General features: G+C 43.1%; 3 protein-coding genes across 17 annotated transcripts in view; 2 read left to right on the top strand and 1 right to left on the bottom strand.

Annotated features, from left to right (window-relative positions):
• Positions 1-301: 301 nt before the first annotated feature.
• Positions 302-14,397, bottom strand: LOC147371380 (uncharacterized). 2 transcript variants are annotated; one of them, XM_086403798.1, is made up of 3 exons: positions 14,062-14,397; positions 1,626-1,723; positions 302-517 (listed from the first exon to the last, which is right to left on the bottom strand). In XM_086403798.1, the coding sequence occupies exons 1-2, from the start codon at positions 14,357-14,359 to the stop codon at positions 1,671-1,673; spliced, it is 351 nt and encodes a 116-aa protein (XP_086259924.1). In that variant the 5' UTR covers positions 14,360-14,397; the 3' UTR covers positions 302-517; positions 1,626-1,670. The 2 variants fall into 2 exon arrangements, with proteins under 2 accessions (XP_086259924.1, XP_086259925.1); XM_086403799.1 differs by lacking the exon at positions 1,626-1,723 and adding an exon at positions 1,765-1,983 and having other exon boundaries at positions 14,062-14,387.
• POC1B (POC1 centriolar protein B) overlaps positions 13,438-24,298 on the top strand; it is a 105,129-nt gene continuing 94,268 nt past the window's right edge. For 8 of the 14 annotated variants that reach the window (XR_015164810.1, XR_015164811.1, XM_086403789.1 and 5 more), the window contains exons 1-2: positions 13,571-13,747; positions 14,406-14,490. Coding sequence is in view for 9 of the 14 variants with exons in the window: in XM_086403789.1 (XP_086259915.1) it covers positions 13,733-13,747; positions 14,406-14,490 (100 nt within the window). In the remaining 5 variants the exon portion in view is untranslated. Of the gene's footprint in view, positions 13,748-14,400; positions 14,491-21,214; positions 21,281-24,298 lie in introns of those variants that run through there. The other 6 variants (XM_086403796.1, XM_086403795.1, XM_086403793.1 and 3 more) reach the window with 5 other exon arrangements.
• GALNT4 (polypeptide N-acetylgalactosaminyltransferase 4) lies at positions 14,671-20,148 on the top strand. Its single transcript, XM_086403785.1, has one exon. The coding sequence runs from the start codon at positions 15,071-15,073 to the stop codon at positions 16,817-16,819; it is 1,749 nt and encodes a 582-aa protein (XP_086259911.1). The 5' UTR covers positions 14,671-15,070; the 3' UTR covers positions 16,820-20,148.

The raw sequence follows: 24,298 nt of genomic DNA, 5'->3' as shown, positions 1-24,298 counted from the left end.
AGAGAACCACAGGAAACAGATCTGTGGTCTCAACCACACTGTGCCCACATCTGTTACACCAGCCAGTTTGAGATGCGTTTTCAGTTATTCAAACTAAAAATATCTGCAACATTCATGTTAATAAAAAAGCGGGATTCATCAGGTGCAATTAGAAAACAATTTAATTCTTTTCTTCTTCTGCCCATTCAAACTTACGCAAAGGCCTACTTCTTCCTCTCTGTGTGAAATCTGCAAGCGGGAGGGGGAAGCCCCATGCCTCATCTGTTCTTTCACTGATAATAAAATGCCTTCCAGTACACCCTTAATTCAAAACAGTTTTATTTCAGAAATTAAAGCATCCACCTCCTCTCCCCTTTGGCTTTCCCTGTCGCAGAGTTGACCGAAGAGTCGGGAAGAAGGGGCAGAGCACACCCAGCTCCGCCTTTCTCCACGTCCTGCCTCTTATGTCTGCGAAGAGGGAGTGTTCCAGTTTGCTTTTTTCATTGAAGGGTAAACTCTGCTTTGCTGGAGTGAACAGCTGGATCAAGTAGAACACGGTTAGTTCAATTTAGGAGCCTGCTAGGAGTCTGTTTGGTTATATCCTTAATGCTTACACGCACGCTCAGTCGCTCAGTCGTGTCCCACTCTTTGTGACCCCGTGGACGGTGGCCCCCCAGCTTTCTCTGCCCATGAAATTCTCCAGGCAAGAATACTGTAGTGGGTTGCTATGCCCTCCTCCAGGGGAGCTTCCCAATCAGGGATTGAACCCAACCCCACACACCACCCCCATCTGTCTCCAGCATTGTCAGGCAGATTCTTTACCACTAGCTTCTCTTGGGAAGCCCATATCCTTAATACTTAGGCCAAATCCACTATTGTTACAGCACTGGTGATAGCAATGCTGGCATTTCGACCTTCATGTGTCTGAAACCTGTAGGACTCAACTGCTTCCCCATTTGGGTGGGAAAGAGAAGTCTTATTTGGGGGCTCCCTTAAACACCATCAGAATCTACAGACGTGATTTTTTTTCCCCCCAAGTAGTCTGTAAAATTTTCCAAGTCAGTTTACAACTTTTACAGTGTGGGGGAGTTTGACTAAAAGCCTGGATTTCCAGCTTATCAAGTTTAAATAATTTGGTGACACCAGAGCTGTGTTTCCCATGGCAACAACCTCTGAGACTTGAGTGGCAGCTGCCCTCTTCAGGTGAGAGGGGCAGGGTCTTTCCAGTTCTCTGCAAATTCCTGACGTTCAGATATACAGTGATTTTATTGTACTGTTTTCAGTGTATGTCTTGTGTAACTCTTGCAGTTCACTTAGGACACTCTGTATTGTATTGGTAACCCTACAGTCTAGCCTGTCTCACTCATTTCTGTTATCTGCTTGGGCCTAAAAGGTAAGTGAGTTTTCTACCTTTGTTCTCATTTTTACTTATATTTTTATTTAAAATATTGTGTGGTTCACAGTAGTATGCTTAATAATGTTTATATCATAAATATATCAGTAGTCTGAGGACCATAAGTATATTCCATAGAGACTATAAGACTTCCACTAAATCTGGATAAAAAGATAGATTAAAAAGTCATAACCTCTGGCTGAGGTCATCTGGAACATAGAGGACACATTCGTAGTCAAGGGCCAGCCCTGACCTGGAATTCTGGAGTGTTAACTTGTAGGATTGGCTCCATGATGGTCTAGCTGAACAGTGTGGGAGTCAGTGAGCCTTCAGGGATCTTTGGTTTCTCACCTGTAACAGAAAGAAATTGAAAGACTTTCCAGGACCCCTACCTAATGTTCTGCAGTTTTTTGTTGTTCTGAGTAGTCATCAGCAAAAGATTAGCATGTGCGTAATTTGAAAGTAGAATTTGTCAGCAGCAGCAGCAGGAGAAAAGTCAATTAGTGACTCTGCATCAGTGATAATAAATCAGGGCACGTATGAATAGATTACTTTTTCATGTCTTCAGGCACTATTTCGGGAACTCCTGATCCAACACAGGATGTAGATGCCTAGAAGAGGACACAGTAGACTTTTTTGGGGAGTTTAAGATGCCATTAACTGATATCCACCATGATTTGGTTAGAGCTACTGAGGGAGAAAACACATAAATGATCACATATCATGCTGAGACATATTGGCTAGGCACATGATGATTATATGACTTTTGTCTTTCATCCTTTTAAATTGGTTAGGCATATGATGATTATATGATTTTTGTCTTTCATCCTTTAATGTGATGTATCATATTTATTTGAAGAAGGCAATGGCACCCCACTCCAGTACTCTTGCCTGGAAAATCCCATGGACGGAGGAGCCTGGTGTGCTGCCATCTATGGGGTCGCACAGAGTCGGACACGACTGAGCGACTTCACTTTCACTTTTCACTTTCATGCATTGGAGAAGGAACTGGCAACCCACTCCAGTGTTCTTGCCTGGAGAATCCCAGGGACAGGGGAGCCTGGTGGGCTGCCGTCTATGGGGTCGCACAGAGTTGGACACGATTGAAGTGACTTAGCAGCATCATATTTATTGATTTGCATATGTTGAAACATCCTTGCAACCTAACGTTGTTCATCTTTTTGACTATAGCCATCCTGGTGGCTGTGAAGTAGTATCTCATTGTGGTTTTGATTTATAGTTCTCTAATGATTAGCATCACTACGAACAAAGCTAGTGGAGGTGATGGAATTCCAGTTGTGCAATTTCAAATCCTGAAAGATGATGCTGTGAAAGTGCTGCACTCAATATGCCAGCAAATTTGGAAAACTCAACAGTGGCCACAGGACTGGAAAAGGTGTTTTCATTCCAGTCCCAAAGAAAGGCAATGCCAAAGAATGGTCAAACTATCGCACAATTGCACTTATCTCACACGCTAGTAAAGTAATGCTCAAAATTCTCCAAGCCAGATTTCAACAGTACGTGAACCGTGAACATCCAGATGTTCAAGCTGGTTTTAGAAAAGGCAGAGGAACCAGACATCAAATTGCCAATATCCACTGGATTATCAAAAAGGCAACAGAGTTCCAGAAAAACATCTATTTCTGCTCTATTGACTATGCCAAAGCTTTTGACTGTGTGGATCACCACAAACTTTGGAAAATTTTGAAAGAGATGGGAATACCAGACCACCTGACATGCCTCTTGAGAAACCTACATGCAGGTCAGGAAGCAACAGTTAGAACTGGACATGGAACAACAGACTGGTTCCCAATAGGGAAAGGAGTACATCAAGGCTGTATATTGTCACCCTACTTATTTAACTTATATGCAGAGTACATCATGAGAAACGTGGGCTGGATGAAGCACAAGCTGGAATCAAGATTGCCAGGAGAAATATCAATAACCTCAGATATGCAGATGACACCACCCTTATGGCAGAAAGTGAAGAAGAACTAAAGAGCCTCTTGATGAAAGTGAAAGAGAAGAGTGAAAAAGTTGGCTTAAAGCTCAACATTCAGAAAACAAAACAAACAAAAAAAACATCATGGCATCTGGTCCCATCACTTCATGGGAAATAGATGGGGAAACAGTGGAAACAGTGACAGACTTTATTTTGGAGGGCTCCAAAATCACTGCAGATGGTGACTGCAGCCATGATATTAAAAGACACTTACTCCTTGGAAGGAAAGTTATGACTAACCTAGACAGCATATTGAAAAGCAGAGACTTTACTTTGTCAACAAAGGTTTGTCTAGTCAAGGCTATGGTTTTTCCAGTAGTCATGTATGTATGTGAGGGTTGGACTATAAAGAAAGCTGAGCACCAAAGAATTGATGCTTTTGACCTGTGGTGTTGGAGAAGACTCTTGAGAGTCCCTTGGATGGCAAGGAGATCCAACCAGTCCATCCTAAAGGAAATCAGTCCTGAATGTTCATTGGAAGGACTGATGCTGAAGCTGAAACTCCAATACTTTGGCCACCTGATGCAAAGAGCTGACTCATTTGAAAAGACCCTGATGCTGGGAAAGACTGAAAGGCAGGAGGAGAAGGAGATAACAGAGGATGAGATGGTTGGATGGCATCACTGACTTAATGGACATGAGTTTGAGTAAACTCTGGGAGTTGGTGATGGACAGGGAGGCCTGGCCTGCTACAGTCCATGGGGTTGCAAAGAGTCGGACACGACTGAGTGACTGAACTGAACCAATTAATGATGTCGGGAATCTCTTCATGCTTACTGACCATTTATATATCTTCTTTAGTGAAATGTCTTTTAAAATCATTTGACTATTTTTAAGTTGTGAGGCATACATGCTTGAAGAAAAATAAAATTTTGGTGTGGTATAGAATGAGATGAGGCATGAATTTTTGAAAAGCTTCTGAGACTTAAGTGAAGGAAATGAAGGGGGTCATGCAAAGATTTTATGGAAGTAACGGCAGAGGGAATAGCTAAGGCTATGAAGAAAATCAAGGATGGTTAGGGATATGGGATAGGGAATGACTGCAAAGAGGAGCCACACTAAATAGGGTAGTCTCTGAAGCCTCTTTGAGGAGTGTCATTTAAGCAAAGACCTGTCAGCCATCTTCAATTCTGTCTTCCCCTTCATCCCTCTTACATACTTACTTGACAAGTCATAGTGATGGTTTACCTTAAATGACCTTCTAATGCATAAGCTCATGATTAGGATGGAGAGGGGAAGGGAGGCGTGTATTGCCTTTTCTTCATAATGGGAAAAAGGAGAAAATTCTTACAAGTGGAAACCTGATACAACTGTCAATATACATGAAAGAAGCTAGGTAAATTGTGAATTATTATCATGATTTTATTTACTCTTAGACAGTAAAAGCTACATTCTTTCTTTAGAAAATTAAATATTAAACTATATGTCTTAAAAAAAGAGTTATTAGTGTCTGAAGGCAGGCCCGATAACTTTTGCCAACAGGTAGTATTGGTTCAGGACCAAGGACAGCACTTCAGTTTTTCTGCCCCCTCCCTTCATTTTATTTATGTCACGTGCGCGTGTACTAAGTCACTTCAGTCATGTCCGACTCTGTGAGACCCCATGGACTGGGACCAGCGAGGCTCCTCTGTTCATGGGATCCAGGCAAGAATACTGGAGTGGGTTGCCATGCCCTCCTCCAGGGCCTCTTCCCAACCCAGGGATCAAATGTGTCTCTTATGTCTCCTTCATTGGCAGATGGATTCTTACTGCTAGTGCCACCTGGGAAGCTCTATTTATGTCAACTCTCATTTTTTTTTTTTACATCCCTACTGCCAGCACCCCAAGAGTGCCAGAATGCTCCATGCCTACAGTGCCCTCTGTTCTACCGAAGTTCACCCTCCAAATAGGATGCCATTACTTATGTGCTTTCTTTCCCTTCAATACTTCTCTCTTACTTTTGTTTTCAATTTTGGTAAGATACACCCAATGTAAAACTTACTATTTAGCCACTTTTCAGTATATAGCTCAGTGACACTAAGTATATCCACCTAGACATACTTTATCTTCTCAAACTGAATCTCTACACCCATAAAATAGTAACTCCGCATCTCCTTCTCCCCCTCAGCCCCTGGCAAACACCAGATTCTACTTCCTGTCTCTTTCCCTAACCCTGCTACCACCACTTTTTATTTTTTATTCTGCGGACTTCCACAAAATAGTTCATTGATAGCATAAGCATCGACCCTAGTAATTATAAATGCAAATTCTCAGACTCTTGATCTACTGAACCAGAAATTCTCAAGTGGACTCAGCTCTCTGCAGTTTAACAAGTCCTTCAGGTGATCCTAATGCTCATTTCCTGCAGGAATTTTCTGCAATAGCTTAACTGTTGGCTTGGGGGAGCTAGGTGAAAGTGAAAGTCACTCAGTCCTGTCCAATTCTTTGTGACCACATGGAATATACAGTCCATAGAATTCTCCAGTCCAGAATACTAGAGTGGATAGCCTTTCCCTTCTCCAGGGGATCTTCCCAACCCAGGGTCATTCCCAGGTCTCCGGCATTGCAGGCTAGTTCTTTACCAGCCGAGCCAGAGCAAGCATAAGAATACTAGAATGGGTAGCCTATCTCTTCTCCAGCGGATCTTCCCAACCCAGGAATCAAACTGGGGTCTCCTGCATTGCAGTCAGATTCTTTACTAACTGAGCTATCAGGGAATCCCTTGAAGTGATGGTTGAATATAAAATAAGACTTGGTTTGAGGCTTAGACCAGGTAGCCACAAAATTCATTTTAAAGAAGTCCTGTGGCATGATTTGCCCAGTGGCTCCCAAATATTGATGCACATTATAATCACCTGGAAAGCTTGTTTGAGAACCTATAGATTTCTTATATTCACATCAGACTTTCTAAATCAAAATCTCTGGGGTGGGAATTGGTACTTTGGCTGCTCTGATGATTCTTACCTATTTGTTAGCACCATGAAGGACAGACAGACACAGGTAAGTTTGGAAATCGGAAAGTAAGTTGGGATTACAGAAATACTCCAGGAGGCAGAAGCAGAGGATCTATAGAAGGGCTGGAGCCAAAAGAACAGAAAGATGGGAAAATCAGTTGTGAGAATGTAGTTGATAGGACTTGGTGACTTAATGTTAACTGATATAAATCATTCACAGTCTTTAAAAGAAAAAAGGTTAATGCTTTAATGGTTCAGAAGGATCTGGTACTTCGCTTTCTATGTATTCTCGGCTACTATGAAGCAACTGTATCCAGAAGAGTTAAACTGCCTGGCAACAGGCTACAGGTGGTTGTTCAGTTGCTAAGTTGTATCCAACTCTTTGGACCCCATGGACTGCAGCAGGCCAGGCTTCCCTGTCCCTCACTATCTCCTGGAATTTGCTCGAACTCATGTCTATTGAGTTGGTGATGCTAAGTAACCATCTCATCCTCTGCTGCCCCCTTCTCCTTTGCCCTCAATCTTTCCCAGCATCAGGGACCTTTGAACAATGCTAGGCAGTTGAAAATCCATGTATAACTTTTGACTCCTGGAAAACTTTTACTGATGGCCTACTGTTGATTGGAAGCCTTACTGATAACACACACAGTTGATTAACATCTATTTTGTATGTTATACTTGATATATTCTGAATTCTTACAATAAACTAGAGAAAATGTTATCAAGAAAATCATAAGGGAGAGAAAATACACGTACAGTACTGTACTGTATTATCCATATCATAAGTTTACGTCATCTGTTTACAAAGTGAATCATCTGCCTCTATCTACATCAATATTGTCTTGTATAATACAAAACACTGTAGGTGTTATACAAATTACTAACACTAGACATCAAAAATGAAAGGTAACATGTAAAAGAAATCCATACTTGTTTATAGGTATAACAGTTTCTGCATTGATAATGAAGTAGCAGCAATATGATCGCTTTATTGTAGCCTGGTGTAATCAATACAAATGCTTCATGATAGCTTAGCCTATACACTCACGAATGATCAATATAAAATTTTTATAGCATACAGTGTAAGTCACTCAGTCATGTCTGACTCTTTGTGACCCCATGGACGGTAGCCCACCAAGTTCCTCTGTCCATGGAATCTTCCAGGCAAGAATACTCGAGGGGTTGCCACTTCCTTCTCCAGGGGATCCTCCTGACCTGGGGATTGAACCCCAGGGTCTTCCACACTGTGGGCAGACTCTACCGACTGAGCCACCAGGGAAACTATTATAGCATACAGTATCACAGTCTTATTCACAGTACAGTATTGGAAACATTATTACATTAAAAAAAACTTACCTGTGATGCTAGGCTGATATGCAGTTTCTCTGATTACAAGGGAGAGGCATACTCTATGATGTAATTCTTTGAAAGAAAAATTATAAAACAAAAGAAGGCTAACACACTACTCATTTAATATGAAATATCACTTACCTTATGCCTATGTAAGGATAGACAGAACCTTACATATTTTTATGCATTCATGACATACCTAAATTTCTTAATTTTTTAATACTTCTAGGCTACATAGTTTGTCTAAAAGTTTTTTCAAATTGTTGCAAATTTTCAAAAAAACAATTCCAATATATTTACTGAAAAAAAAAATACCACTTGTAAGTGGACCTGTGCAGTTCAAACCCATGTTGTTCAAGGGTTCAGTTCAGTTCAGTTGCTCAGTCGTGTCCAACTCTAGCTCAGTTTTTCAGTCCAGGTGCCATAAAGGGAAATGAACAGCAGATGGCACCTCTGTGCTATGCCTGAATTCTCAACCTTTGAAGGGAACTGCGGTGCCTGGAAAATCCCATGGATGGAGGAGCCTGGTAGGCTGCAGTCCACGGGGTCGCGAAGAGTTGGACACGACTGAGCGACTTCACTTTCACTTTTCACTTTCATGCATTGGAGAAGGAAATGGCAACCCACTCCAGTATTCTTGCCTGGAGAATCCCAGGGACGGGGGAGCCTCGTGGGCTGCTGTCTATAGGGTCCCACAGAGTCAGACACGACTGAAGCGACTTAGCAGCAGCAGCAGCAGCAGACCTCGGAATGACTGGTGCTAAAATAACAACCCTTCAGAGTGTCAACGTGGATCAACTCAATTTCTGATTTGAGGGGGATCTAGAAAAGGAGGGCTAAATAAAGAATCCATTTTGTCCTACCTTTGTACCTGGCTTCTAATGGTACCTTGTAAATTTTCTAAATATTGTGGCTCCTATTCAGATTAATAAATTTGTAATCCAAGAAGGTCCCAAATGATCACTGTAGCAAGTAGAATTACATGAACTCAAGCAGGCTTGAGTTTAAGGGGAAAAAATCCCCAACTTGGGCCACTTTTCCAGATGTCCACCCTTGAGCTCCAAAATCACTGCAGATGGTGACTGCAGCCATGATATTAAAAGACACTTGCTCCTTGGAAGAAAAGTTATGACCAACCTAGACAGCATATTAAAAAGCAGAGGCATTACTTTGCCCACAAAGGTCTGTCTAGTCAAGACTATGGTTTTCCCAGTAGTCATGTATAGATGTGAGAGTTGGACTATAAAGAAAGCTGAGTGCCGAAGAATTGATGCTTTTGAACTGTGGTGTTGGAGAAGACTCTTGAGAGTCCCTTGGATGGCAAGGAGATCCAACAAGTCCATCCTAAAGGAAATCAGTCCTGAATGTTCATTGGAAGGACTGATGCTGAAGCTGAAACTCCAATACTTTGGCCACCTGATGCAAAGAACTGACTCATTTGAAAAGACGCTGATGCTGGGAAAGATTGAAGGGCGGGAGGAGAAGGGGATGACACAGGATGAAATGGTTGGATGGCATCACTGACTCAATGGACATGAGTTTGAGTAAACTCTGGGAGTTGGTGATGGACAAGGAGGCCTAGTGTGCTGCAGTCCATGGGGTGGCAAAGAGTCAGACACGACTGAGTGACTGAACTGAACTGACCTTTGAGCTTTTTCTGTTTGCAAAGTTTAGGAATAGCAAAAAAAGAAATAAAATTAAATATGGAAAATAATGGGCAGGGCAGTTTGGAGTAATAAATGAGGCCAGTGGAATGGAAATAAAGGAGGTGTTATATTTCTTGCTTTCTGTAAAACTTCCTGGGAAAAGTGTTAGGTAGGATACAGAATTTTACATATTTTTAATGTGCTTGCAATCACAAAAAATGGCATCATGACTTAGTGATTAAGAGGTGGAGTCTGGAAGCACCCCACTAAAATGTAAAATTCTTCCACATCCTAGCTGTGTGCCTGTGACTAAGCAACTTAATGTCTCTGCATGTCAATTTCCTCATCTATACAAGGGAAATAGGAAAAATATCATCTCTCTATAATGTACAACGTGACTAGTATAATTAACACTGATGTATATTATATATGAAAGTTAAGACAGTAAATCCTAAGAATCACAAGGAAAATAAATTTTTTTTAAATGTTGTATCTATATGAGATGATGGATGTTCACTAAACTTACTGTGGTAATCATTTCATCATGTATGAAAGTCAACTCATTATGTTGTATGCCCTAATCTTATACAGTGCTGATTCAGTTATATCTCAACAAAACTGGAAGAAAAAAATTAACATTATCTAACCAGTCCATTCTAAAGGAGACCAGTCCTGGGTGTTCTTTGGAAGGAATGATGCTAAAGCTGAAACTCCACTACTTTGGCCACCTCATTCGAAGAGTTGACTCATTGGAAAAGACTCTGATGCTGGGAGGGATTGGGGGCAGGAGGAGAAGGGGACGACAGAGGATGAGATGGCTGGATGGCATCACCGACTCGATGGACATGAGTCTGGGTAGACTCCGGGAGTTGGTGATGGACAGGGAGGCCTGGCGTGCTGCAATTCATGGAGTCGCAAAGAGTCGGACACCACTGTGACTGAACTGAACTGAACTGAATCAGATTCTTATGAGATTTGTCAAAAATTTTAAGGTACTTAGAAGAGTACCTGGCATGTGGTGAGCCTATCATAGGTACTTGAATAAAAATTTTTAAAGCAGCTTTTAAGTGATGGGACAATCATTTTTTTTTCTATTCATATTTATTTTTGATAATTGGAAAAAAGTTAAATTTATTTTTAACCAAGTGTGTATGCTCAGTCATGACTGACTCTTTGCCACCCTATGGACGGTAGCCCACCAGGTTCCTCTGTCCATGGGATTTTCCAGGTGATAATACTAGAGTGGGTTGACTTTTTCTCATCCAGTGGATATTCCTGATCCAGGGATTGAACATGCATCTCTTCAGTCACCTGCACTGGCAGGTGGATTCTTTACCAACTGCATCACCTGGGAAACTTTTTTTTAAATTTATTTTTGGCTATGCTGGGTCTTCGTTGCTGCATGGGCTTTTCTGTAGTTGCGGCAAGCAGGGGCTACTCTCTAGTTGGGTGCGCGGGGCTTGTCATTGCGGTGGCTTCTCTTGTTTCGGAGCATGGGCTCTAGGGCGCACGTGAGTTCAGTAGACGTGACTCCCAGGCTCCAGGGCACAAGCTCAGTAGTCGTGCCACATGGGCTTAGTTGCTCCACAGCATGCAGGATCTTCCCGGATCAGGGGTCAAACTCATGTCTCTGGCATTCGCAGATGGATTCTTTACCCCTCAGCCGCCAGGGAATCTCTTTTAACTAAGAGACTTAGAGAAAAATCCATACTTAAAAAATTTCTCCCTCTTTTTTTGAGCTAGTTTATACATCTCCAACTTTTCCTGTTAATCTGCTGAACCCAATATTAGATATATCTTGACCGTGAGAAATTCTGAGGTCCTCAGAGTTTTCAGAATTATTATGTATTTGATTATTTATTTTTATTGTAGTCAGATATACATAAGTTTTGCCATTTTAACTATTGTAAGTGTACAGTTCAATGGCATTAAGTATATTCACAATGTTTTGTAACAATCACCACTCTTTCCAGAACTTCATCATTTCACACAGAAACTCCACATCTGTTAAACAATAACTTTCCATTCTTCCTTATCTCCAGTCCATTCTATTAACCTCCATTCTACTGTCTGTCTCTATGAATCCACATATTTGAGGTACCTCAATAGGTGGAATCATACTATATATGTTCTTCTGTGTTTGGTCTATTCACTTAAAGGGAGGAGGGAGGAGGGTTCAGGATGGGGAACACATGTATACTTGTGGCGGATTCATTTCGATATATGGCAAAACCAATACAATATTGTAAAGTTAAAAAATAAAATTAAATTAAAAAAACAAAAACAAAAACATAATGTTTTAAGGTTCACCCATGCTGCAGCAGGCTTCCCTGGTGGCTCAGATGGTAAAGAATCCGCCTGCAATGTGGGAGACCTGTGTTCGATCCCTGGGTGGGGAAGATCGCCTGGAGGGAAGGCATGGCAACCCACTCGAGTATTCTTGCCTGGAGAATCCCCATGGACAAAGGAGCCTGGCGGGCTACAGTCCATGGGGTCGAAAAAAGCCTGACACGATTGATCGACTAAGCACCATATAGCATGTTGCACTATGTATCAGAATTTCATTCCTTTTTATGACTGAGTAACAGTGCATTGTAAGTATGTATCACATTTTACTTACTGATTTATCTGTGGGATACATGAATTGCTTCCAGTTATTTGTTATTGTGAATAATACTGCTATGAATATTGGTGTCCAAGTATCTGTTCCAGTCCCTGTTTTTAATACACTTGGGTATATACCTCAGGGTTAAATTTTTAGGAACTGTCAACTGTTTTCACAGTGCTATATATCCTTTTACGTACCCACAAGCATCCAGCATTATTTTTTTTAATATGTTGGTCTTTTTTTTTTCTTTTAAAGTCAAACCTGGACTGGGAATAAGTAGCAAAGCTTAGAGTCCTGCCACAGTTTGCTGATAAGTTGCTAGTATCAACAATCTTGACACATCACCTCCTAGAGTGATGTTTCTCAATGTACACAGCTGAGACTCCCAAGGCAATCACCTAAGAGGCTTATTATTAATACATCTGTAGACTCCTTGAGTCCACTTTATATACGCTGAATCAGCATCTTTGAGACTGAGGTCCCCTAAAATCATCATTATGCATGCTAAAACATGAAACTCAGAAACCTAGATTGTTGAGTTCTCAAAGGCGGGGAAAATATCTCAGTTACTTTTGTATCCCTCACTGCCAAACATCCTGGAGATATTCAACAAACATACACTTGAACTAATATTTCAGTCTAAATTTGCTTGATTGCTATGTACAGTATTCATTACAACTAAATTCTATTACTAAACAATGAGTTAGAAAATCTGTAATAGTGTAGTATGCCTTTCATTTGTATAGACCGTGTATCTTACCAGCTGTGGTCTATTATGCCATCTTATGCTGCCAAGAATCTTTATGCTATATGTAATTTTCAGCTGAGTCCTTCAAGTTTTGTAACAAGGTAAAAAAGGATACGGACTTGGAACTCAAAGAGCTGTCTTTGTGTAACCTTTGATTATTAAATCAAAATGTCTAAGAATCAAGTTTATAATCTCTAAAGGTCGGCAACAATTCTTATCAACTTCGCAGTGTTGCTGAAGCTCAAATGATATTCTATGTAGGAAAGTCTACTGTAGCAATGGCTATAGTTACCATGTGGCCAGATAATTTAAACAGAACAAAAAATATGTTTCTAACTCTTCCTAAAGACCTCAAATATGCTACTGTATCAATTTGCAGCTCTAAAGCACAGGCAAACGAGATTGAAACAGAAACGCAGCAGAAAAACCTTAAGTGGATGGAAAACATCCATTCATTCATTCATCACGTTTATCCAGCATCTACATTTATAACATGCTGGGCGTGCGTGAAAAATAGTGGTTAAATAAATTCAAGTCTATCCTCCAGAGATTTAGTTCTTTTGTGTATAATAATAAATAGCAAGCCGCCTCATTTCAGATCAAACTCTCTTCAGCATCAAAAAATAAGCTGTGCGGGACCCGCTTCAAATTCGCGCGCGCTGTCTCTTTAACGCGTAATAGAATTCTGATTGCATCGATCACAGGTTCCTTACCCTCTCCCAACCATCGGTCTCCTACCTATCTTGGTTACTACCCTTCTTCTGGTATCAAGCGGGGGGGGAGCTCAGGTGTTAGCAAACGTTGGCTTTGATGTGTGGCAACACCCGATCCCCGGGCGTCCGGCTTGCCACGTGGCGGAGGTCCGGTTTTTCGTGGCGCGGGCGCAGCCTCGGGGCTCGGCTGGCCACGCCTGGAGCGCGGGGTTTGACTGGGGCGCCGTTGTTGTAGTGACCGGGAGGCGCTGCCGCTCCGGGCAGACGGTTCCGGGCACCGCACGGTCCCCCTTCCTACCCCGCCCCCTCCCTCCCCCCGGTTCCCCCTGCGGGCAGGAGCCGGGAGCTGAGCGCTCCCCCATGGCCTCCTCCCCGGTAAGGACGGGCTGCGGTGCGCCTCCCTGGAGCCGGTCCCGCGGGTTGGGGAGCCAGGTCGGGGCTACACCCGCACCTGGCGGGACATGGAGGCAGGAGTCCTCAGCCGAATCCTGAGCCGCGAGCTCCGCGCCCCTCGTCCCGGGGCGCCCGTGACTCATCCCTTGCCCCCGGGGCACCGGGAGCGCCGAGCCCTGGCGGAGCCCCGGGCGCTCCTCCCCGAGCTCCGGCGGCCCCATGGCCCCCCGAGAATTCTCTTAGGGTTTCCGTGGAGCGCCTGCGTCAGAATCACCTGGGAGGTTTTTGAAACGTACCGAAGCCGGGGGGCTCCGCCTCGCACCTGTGACCGCGAGCCTGCGGGCGGGGCCCCGGAACGTGCATTTCAATCGCTCTGCCCAGGTGGTCTCCGGCGGGCGCCCGCTTCTGGGCAGCGCGAGCGGGGATTCCGCCGGCTCTGCGGGGGGAGACTGGTGCTCGGCGTACACCCCAATTAGCTGCGGCCGCGCGTGCTCGTTCGGGGTGCTGCTGCTCCCCCACAACCCTCCACCGATATGGCCGTTCCCGGGCCGGCTCCCGCAGGAGGGGACCGCGCTCCTCTCCGACCCCCCACATTCGAGGTCTGCACCTGCTTTCAAAACTTGACAACTTTCCTTCCCAGGAGGATCCGGTTCTGGAGCGTTACTTTAAGGGCCACAAAGCTGCGATCACCTCCGTGGACTTTAGCCCCAATGGCAAACAACTTGGTAAGTTTTCTTTTTTTTTCTTTTTTTGTGATGAGACGCTCAATCGGTAGGATTGCCGCCCATCCACACTGGGTCCCCGGGAGCATCACGACTGAGGACCTATATGGGTGGAATCGTGTGGAGAGCGGTCGAGATGCAGTTGGAGCCGGAGTGGACCCGAGTCCGGGGTCACCTTGGTGCGCCCGCCCCCGGGCCCCGCAGAGTCGCCCACAGGCCTGGGCCCGGGCCTGGCCGACCACTGGCGCGAACTCGCCACCAGGGGGAGGAAGTGGGAAGGGGAGGGGTTTGTCCTCGGCCCGGGGAGGGTGGGGTGTTGTTGGCTGCAGAGTTTGTGAAAAGTTGTGAGGCAGGCAGGAGGAAGTGGGGAGAGAGGAGTTGGGGCTGCACCGGAGGCCGAGCCCCGCGGAGGTCCCAGGTGACCCCTAGGAAGCCCCCGCGGCTGCCGAGGAGCCGAACGCCTGCATGAAAGGAGGGACCCGCTCGGAAGTTCGCTCCTACCTGAGCCCGGAGCTCAAGTGGCGGGTCCCGCAGCCCTTCCCCTGCGCGCGGTGACTCTGGTGGCCGCGTCCGCGCCCCAGCCATGAAGATCCGGATGGCCGTAAGGTGGACGTGGGCACGCAGAAGCTGTCTGCTGCTGGCGCTCCTAACAGTGGCCTACCTCCTGGTGGAACTCTCCGTCTCCACTTTGCATGCCTCCTTACGAGCCGGCGGTGCCCGGGAGCCGGGGTCAAGACAGCTCTCAGAGCCGGGGAAGAAAGCAGTGGATTTGTCTCGACCGCTGTATGAGAAGCCCCCTGCAGATTCCCATGCCCTTGGGGAGTGGGGGAAAGCCAGCAAACTCCAGCTCAGCGAGAGTGAACTGAAGCAGCAAGAGGAACTCATTGAGAGATATGCCATTAACATTTACCTCAGTGACAGGATTTCCCTGCACCGCCACATAGAGGATAAAAGAATGTATGAGTGTAAGTCCAAGAAGTTTAACTACAGGCGACTTCCGACCACTTCTGTCATCATCGCTTTCTATAACGAAGCCTGGTCGACTTTACTTCGCACCATCCACAGTGTTTTAGAAACTTCTCCCGCAGTCCTTCTGAAGGAGATCATCTTAGTCGATGACTTGAGCGACAGAGTATATTTGAAGACACAGCTTGAAACTTACGTCAGCAATCTGGATAGAGTCCGCCTGATTAGAACAAACAAGCGGGAAGGGCTGGTGAGGGCCCGTCTGATTGGGGCCACTTTTGCCACTGGCGATGTCCTCACTTTCCTGGATTGTCACTGTGAGTGTAATACTGGTTGGCTGGAGCCACTTTTGGAAAGGATTCGTAAGGATGAAACAGTGGTCATTTGTCCTGTTATAGACACCATCGACTGGAATACTTTTGAATTCTATATGCAGACTGGGGAGCCCATGATTGGTGGGTTCGACTGGCGTCTGACATTCCAGTGGCATTCTGTTCCCAAACATGAAAGGGACAGGCGTAAATCGAGAATTGAACCATTCAGATCGCCCACCATGGCCGGAGGACTGTTTGCAGTCAGCAAGAAGTATTTTCAGTACCTTGGAACTTACGATACTGGGATGGAAGTGTGGGGAGGTGAAAACCTGGAGCTGTCTTTCAGGGTGTGGCAGTGTGGAGGTAAACTGGAGATCCACCCATGTTCCCACGTGGGCCACGTATTCCCTAAGCGGGCACCATATGCTCGGCCCAATTTCCTGCAGAATACTGCTCGGGCAGCGGAAGTCTGGATGGACGAGTACAAAGAGCATTTCTACAACCGAAACCCTCCAGCAAGGAAAGAAGCTTATGGCGATATTTCTGAAAGAAAATTACTACGGGAAAGGCTGAGGTGCAAGAGCTTTGACTGGTATTTGAAAAATGTGTTTTCTACTTTGCATGTTCCAGAGGATAGGCCAGGCTGGCACGGAGCTATTCGCAGTATTGGGATCTCTTCTGAATGTTTAGATTATAATGCTCCTGACAACAACCCCACAAGTGCTAACCTTTCCCTGTTTGGATGCCATGGTCAAGGAGGCAATCAATTCTTTGAATATACCTCCAACAAAGAAATAAGGTTTAATTCGGTGACGGAGTTATGTGCAGAAGTTCCCGAGCTAAAAAAGCATGTGGGAATGCAAAATTGTCCCAAAGATGGGTTTCCTATCCCAGCAAACATTATTTGGCATTTTAAAGAAGATGGAACCGTTTTTCATCCCCACTCAGGACTGTGTCTTAGCGCTTTCCGGACACAGGAGGGCCGGCCCGATGTTCAGATGAGAACTTGTAATGCTCTGGATAAAAATCAAATCTGGAAGTTTGAGACATAGAGGAGCATAACAGCACTTTGGTCCTGAACTGACAATAGCTTCAGGGGAGTCAGCCTTCAGAGAGCCTCAGTGAAGATTTATTTCATCAGCATTCACCCAGTGGTCATCTGCAACAGCTCTGTAAAAGCGGTGGAGCATTTTGGTTAAAAAAAAGAAAACAAAACACTGAAACTGGGTACACAGACAGCTGTTGTTTAATATTTCAAAGTGCCTTATTTTGGGGTTGTTTTATTTAAGAGCTTTGTCAATATGTTCTCTTACTTCTTAAAGAAGTCGACTCGACTGTGACTTGAGATACACAAAACACTTAAGTGCCAGACTTAATATTAAAAGAATATAAAAGTCCAAGCAAAATGAGGGATGATTTATGTTGATGGGTAAGTTCACTGCACATCTCATTAAAAAGAAAAAACAAAAAACTCAGAAATGTGCAGTTCAAGCTGTTGCTATTTTTGTTGTACATAGAATTTGAATTTTCTTTAGTCCCCAAATGAAATTTTAGGTTTTACTTAGTTTTTTTATTCTAATTTTCTGTTACTCAAATAGAAATCAAGGAAAGTTACTCTTCAGGAAAAAGGCCTGGTTTAGTTATATTGTCACTGGATGTGAATTGGAATTGAGTTTAGAGTTCTTCCTAACATACAGACATCTCAGAAAAATATACCCACATCTGAATGAAATGGGAACCATTTACATTCCACACTTTGTGGAATTGAGGGGATTGAGCTATTAGACTTAACTGCTCTATGTTGATACCTCAGATTGCTCTGGTTTTGTAAGCTGTCCTCTCTGTGAACTTGTTTGTGTGTATGGGATATTTTCTGATTGCACTTCCTTAAACTTTGAATGTATCAGAGAGGGACTCATTCAGAATACTGTGCTTCTCTTTGTTAATGCTTAATCACTTAAAGTAAACGCTTAATAATCGCTTAAAATAAACACAGTAGAGGCCAACTGTGTTTACTGAAACGTGTGAAACTGAAAGTGAGCCCTGTTGGACAAAGTCAGTGAAACTCTCCTACAGAGTTCTTGCTGATGAGGACTTTTAAGGGTTGATCTTAAGATTTTCCAAGTGGAAGGATAGCCTCTGCAATGGTAGATGGGGCCTTCCAGCTTCTTTTCTGCACGGAGTCCCAGGCCTGGTGCCTAGATAGCTGTCAGTAATTGTGGGTGAATGAATGACTGGCTGAATGAATGGCTCAGCCAAACAATGTGGCTTTGGTCAAGTCATTTGATTAAATGACTCATTTTGGGCCTCAGTTTCCTCATCTGTAAAATGTGGGTGCTGGAGCAGGTCTTGAAGATTCCCTCCAGCACTGGAATGTCCTGCTTGTACATTCAGTGACTGTGCAATCTCTAGAACACTTTTATCTCCTCCCTGCTAACGCAGATAATGTTGTTGAGAAATGGTTATTCCAGGTATGAAGCTGGAAAAAAGAAATGGTTTTTGAAAATTAAGTCAGCTGAGCTCAACTGAAGTGGTTTATTTTGGATTGAGTGGAAAGTTGTGGCCAGTGTTTGTATTCATTTTATTTTGAGAATTGCTGAATCAATTTTGTTTTTTATTCTTTGATCTTTCAAATTCTGAAAGGAATCTTTTGGGTCAAGAATATTAATATTTTCCAAACTAATTTATGTGAGAAGTAAACATACTTTTACAAAGTTACTTTTACTGTTTTTATTCCAATGTTATATCCAGAAATCAATCACAGGCTGAATTCAGAATTAAATCTTAACTAGTTCATTTTGCTGTAGATTTGTGAAAAATGCATGCTCCATAAACGATCAGTCCACAGTACTCAGAAGTTGTTTTTGGTGTCTGCTTGACTACTTGGAGAGTAGGAACTTGGCAAAATCTAAATTCAACAAAAGTTTTTAGAATAACCTTTTCAAACAGTAATATTGCTTTGTATATTTTGTTTCTCTTTTTCTTAAAATAAAAATGTGTTCATAATTTTCTGTATGTTATGTAGCAAAGAATTGTTTAGATTCTGTGTACAATGTGCATGACCTTGGGTGTAATTTAGGAAGAATTTGTAATAGTCCTCTGAATTCGTTCATTGGCAGCAGATATTCTACTAAACCCACCCTCACCTCTTACTCAATCTGCCTTTTGGTTTTTAAAAATCACTTTTCTCTTTTTATTTATTTTTGTTGCTCTTCATGCATGCTCAGTCGCTTAGTCATATCCTACTCTTTGTGACCCGATGGACTGTAGCTCTTCAAGCTCCTCTGCCCATGGGATTTCCCAGGCAAGAATACTGGAGTGGGTTGCCATTTCTTTCTCCAGGGGATCTTCCCAATCCAGGGATTGAACCTGTGTCTCCTGCATTGGCAGGTGGTTGTTCTTCTTAGCCCCTTATCAGATGGGAGTGCTAAGATTGATATATTCTAGATGTATTTATTGGAATTATTTTTATCCTAGAATCTTTCTGCTCTCATCAAAAGAAAAAGGGAGCATTGAAAAGTAAAGCACTGAATTCTTTATTTACCTTTTGCCTAAATTGCAGGGTGTGACCCATTCATCTTTTTGGAAGAAATTTTAGGCTCGTGTTTTATTTATATCAGTAATTCAGAATAAGTGAGTGGTTCATTCTTCACAATAATGTAGTTAATAGAAAAAGACTTCTACATTTTCATATGTAGCCATTTCCAATTTAATTTCTAAAACACACTGTAAAACTACAAGGTATTTTTTATTTCCTACTCCTAATTTATTGGTACCAAAGCTCTTTTGCTGTATATAATTAACAGATCTTTTAAGTTAATTTACGTGCTTAAAAAGTGTTATGAAAATTTGGTAGACAAGAATTTCAACTTTAAATGATCACTGGCGACTGAACTGAACTGAACTAATGTTATTTAGTGTTCAATTCTGTGAATAGGTTGACTCTAAATAGTCATTTTTAGCAGCCATTTAAAAACAATGATCTAGTCATCTACAGAGTCTCTATAACTCAAAATAACTTGTTTGTAAAAGAAAATTTGTCTATGCACCCTGTAGTAGGCTCTTGAGTATTCATTATATGTCAGCAAATAAAACTTTTCTAGGTTGATGGTAGGTTATTTTTCAGTTGTGTAGTTGATTTAGGGTCTCAATTTTAGTTAATAAAATACTTAGTTTTGACTTACTTGTCCTTTTGAATTGATGTTTTAATAATATTATTAAATGAGCACAAAGAATGTTGAGATTCAGATTAATCTCTTTTGAACAATGAATTTTTTGGTGTATGATGAGCGATTTCTACCCTTTTTTCCTTTTGTTAATGATATTTGCAATATTGATTAAGACATGTAAAATAAAACATATGCCTAATTATTTTTGCAAATGGATTCTGATGGTTTTAGTCTCTGGGGTCACTCTTTCTACGTACACATTTACGGCTGGTAATAGGAGTAAGGTAAACTTGTTATCATTTTACTTATTTGGCAAATGCAGACAGTAGAATATTTAAAAAGTTGGATTCCATGTATTATTTTGCAAAGTGTCACTAACTAGCAAGGATTCTGTAGTGGTTCTAACACTGCTCATGCACTAAAGTGAAGTCGCTCAGTCGTGTCCAACTCTTTGTGACCCGGTGGACTGTAGCCTCCCAGGCTCCTCTGACAGTGGGATTTTCCAGACAAGAATACTGGTGCCATTGCCTTCTCCAAAGGATCTTCGCTACCCAGGGATTGAACTCGGGTCTCCCACGTTGTAGGCAGACGCTTTACTTCTGAGCCACCAGGGAAGTCGTATGCATTAACTACTCATAAACAAACTAGAGATGGTCAGAAATCTCTGGGACAAACTGGGAGCACTATAAAAGGAGGCAGGTGGACATGTGGGCACGCTAACGCACATTCAAGACCCTGGGCCGAAAAGAAATATGTCTGTCCCGTCAACTGCAGAGCGTCACACTTCCCTCAACCTTCTATCTGTATTACCCTGTCCCTAAGCACAATTCCTGTCCACCAGTAGTATCTTTCTTCCTCTTTTAGTAATCCTTGCCAAACACCCTCCACTCCTGCTAATCCCTGGCATGACACACTGCCCGAGCATCACCAGTCTCAGGACTCTGCCTTATATTTCAGGTGTCTTGCAGCCTTATTTAAGGTATGTGTTGTCAAGTTGGCTTCCCAGGTGGCTCATGGTAAAGAATTCGCCCATCAGCACAGGAGACGCAGTATACAAAGTTCGATCCCTGGGTCGGAAAGATCCCCTGGAGGAGGAAATGGCAACTCGCTCCAGTATTCTTGCCTGGACATGAATTCTTGCCAGTATTCCATGGACAGAAGAGCTTGGAGGACTACAGTCCATAGGGTCACAAAGAGTCAGACACGACTAAGCATGCATGCACATAGTCAAGCTAAATATATTTTCACTGATCTTTTGTTTTTTTCTTTTATATACAGTTTAAAAACTTATCCTAAACATGTGTGTTGTGATCTTCCTAATAAGGAGTAATACTAATCTTGCTGGTAAGTTTCTAAGTGGCTGCAACCCTATGCAAATCATTTCATCTCTCTGTGTTTCAGTTTCATTAACATTTAAAAAAAAAAAGACCGGAAAATCCTTAGAGTCAGAACATAAGTGGTTGCCAGGGCCTGGAGGAGGCAGGAATAGAGACTGATTGCTCATGAAGGTAGATTTTTTGGAGAGTGTGATGGTGGTGGTGAGAATATTCTGAAATTAGATGGTGACCGTGGTTGTATAACTTTGAACAAAACACTGAATTGTATACTTTAAAAGGATGAATTTGTGGTGTGTGAATTGTATCTCAGTTAGAAAAAAACAAAACTTTAGGGGAGAAAAAGTGGCTGGGGAATTTAACGTGTCTCAGAAAAGACCGCTGTCTTCTCTGTCCTTCAGTGCGTGATGGTTTAGTTGCTAAGTCGTGTCTGATTCTTGCAACCGCATGGCCTATAGCCTGCCAGGCTCCTCTGTCTGTGGGATTCTCCAGGCAAGAATACTGGAGTGGGTTGCCATTTTCCTTCTCCAGAGGATCTTCCTGACCCAGGAATCAAATCTGGGTCTCCTGCATTGCAGGCAGATTCTTTACCGACTGAGCTATCAGGGAAGCCCCTCCGTGCATACTAGACTTTAAACCAGCCCAGCAGTATTTGTTGTTAATGCTTGAGTCATGCTGTAATTCAGCATAATTAAGGAAGTTAGATAAATCTGTGCACCTCCTAGCTTAGAATTAGGCTACAGGTAGAACTTAGTTTGTATTGGAGTTTTTTCCCTAAAAGTTCAGAAAAACCTCAGTCAATCCTTTTGAACAGGAAGTAGAGATTATTATAAAAAGTGAAATGAGTTCCAGACAGAGTATATAGCTGTCTGTGGCAGAACTGGAGATTAGAGAAGTCCTAACTCTGGTAGTCGGGTACTGCTTTTCCTTTTTTTGCCCAGCTCTATCATTTCTAGGCTGGCTGGGCAAGGATGTCTCCTGAGGGCCAGCAGTGTCCTCCACTGCCTGATCATCATTCTAACTCATTTATTTATACTTATCTGATCCTCTTTCAAAAAGGAATAGGAGGTATTCTACTTACTTCTTTCTTTCTTCTTAATTTAGTTCTGCTGTTTGCCAGGTGCTATCCTATGCTTGGGTGTTCATACAGAAGTGTACAAAACAGATGTGCTTCCTACAATGGTACGAAGAATTAATGGTCCAGTGACAGACACAGATATTAACACATAAGCACAGATCATGTGCAGATACAACTTATGGTGAAGAAAAGGAACAGGGTTCTTTGAAGGATGATAACTGGGGCAATATACTTAAGTTTATGGGGGTCAAAGAACACTTCTCTGTGTGTTAGATCCAATTCAAGACCTGAAGGAGGAGCTAGCTAAGCAAAGACGAGAGGCAGAATTTGTTGTTTAGTCACTAAGTTGTGTCCAACTCTTCTGCGACCCTGTGGACTGTAGCCTGCCCTCTGTCCATAGGATTTCCCAGGCAAGAATACTGGAGTGGGTTGCCATTTCCTTCTCCAGGGAATCTTCCCAACCCAGCTATCAAACCGACATCTCCTGCATTGGCAGGCAGACTCTTTACCGCTGAGCCACCAACGAAGCCTGGAGAGAGATTAGCATAAGCAAAAATTCCAAGTGGGAAAGAGCTTGTCCTTGATCAAGGAGATAAAAGAAGGCCCGGATGGGTAAAGCCTATAAACAATGGCTTTGGGAGGTGAAGAAAGCTTCAGGAGGTGTGGTTGCAGGGGAGGCAGAAACAGCTCACTGAGTCTTTGGAGGCTGCAGCGGGTTAAATGGCGACCCTCCCGAAGATGTGTCCCTGTCTTAATGCCTGGAACCCCTAAGTGTGACTCCATTGGAAAGAAAAGGTTTTTGCAGGATTTGAGCAGAGCTCCTCCTGAGCTATCTGGGTGGGCCCTAAATGAGACATACAGAGAGATAAGAGGAGAAGTCACAGGAAACCAGAGGCAGAAATTGCAATGATGGAGCCAGCAGCCAAGGAGATCCTGGAGGCACCAGAGTCTGGAAAAGGCAAGGAATGAAACCTCTAGAGCCTTTAGAGGGAGTGTGGTCCTGCCAGCATTCCCCCTGGATTTTGGACTTCCAGCCTCCAAACCTGTGAGAGAATCAATTTCTGTTGTTTTAAGGCTCCAAAGTTATGGTACTTGGTTACAGGAGCCGCAGGAAACTAAGACAGAAGCCATGTTTTAGGCTTTTGTTCTGAGAGTCGTGGAAATCTGTTGAAGGATTTTAAGGGAGAGAACGACACAATCTGATTCACACCTCAAAACAGTCACTCAAGTTTCTATGTGGATTGAACTACTGTGAGTAGAAAAATCAGTTAGGAGCCATTATAGTAATATCAGCAGATGGTGGTGATTCAAACTAAGATGGTGGTCTTCAAACTAGGGTTACTAGCATCTGAATGGTGTTTAAAGTCATGGAATAGACAAAGTCACCTGGGAAAAACAGAACAATGAGTGCCAATGGCCCGTTTCTGGGTGGCTCAGTGGCAGAGTCTGCCTGCCAGTGCAGGACTCGGTTAATTCCCTAGTCCAGGAAGATCCCCTGGAGAAGGAAATGGCAGCTCACCTCAGTATTCTTGTCTGGGAAATCCGACGGACAGAGGAGCCTGCCAGGTTATAGTCCATGGAGTCGCAAAGAGTCAGCCACGATTTAGCGACTGAGTATGCACACATGCAAAGATCTCCAGCCTTTGGGTGAGAAGGGGAAATAACAAAAGAATCCAAGAAGGAATGGTTAGAAGAATAGGAGGGAATGCCTCTATAGCAGGGTATTATGAAAGCCAAGGTGTAGATAGAGTAGAGTAAAAACGTTGAAAAGAGAGAATATGTTAGTCATTAGAGTGGGGGAGGGAATTATTGCAGAATTGAGCGCCACTGAGCAGTGTAGACAGGTCCCTGTGAAGCGAGCAGTCTTGAATTTGTATTGTTCCTGGTCTTCCTTGGAGTGTGTCTAGCAATTCTGTCACAAATACAGTCTCAGAAAAGGCCAAGTGACTG

Source organism: Bos grunniens, chromosome 5, assembly GCF_055505025.1.
Source record: "Bos grunniens cultivar Pamir isolate PY7600 chromosome 5, Bosgru_T2T1.0, whole genome shotgun sequence".
Taxonomy (NCBI): domain Eukaryota; kingdom Metazoa; phylum Chordata; class Mammalia; order Artiodactyla; family Bovidae; genus Bos; species Bos grunniens.
The sequence above is the reverse complement of the archived record's forward strand: the minus strand, read 5'-3'. Positions and strand labels throughout refer to the sequence as shown.

Coding starts and splice junctions, on each gene's coding strand:
- LOC147371380 (XM_086403798.1), bottom strand. CDS start 14,359: ATGTGGGGGGTCGGAGAGGAGCGCGGTCCCCTCCTGCGGGAGCCGGCC. Junction 1,724..14,061: donor GGCGGAGCCCCCCGGCTTCG/GTACGTTTCAAA, acceptor TTTCTGTTACAG/GTGAGAAACCAAAGATCCCT.
- GALNT4 (XM_086403785.1), top strand. CDS start 15,071: ATGAAGATCCGGATGGCCGTAAGGTGGACGTGGGCACGCAGAAGCTGT.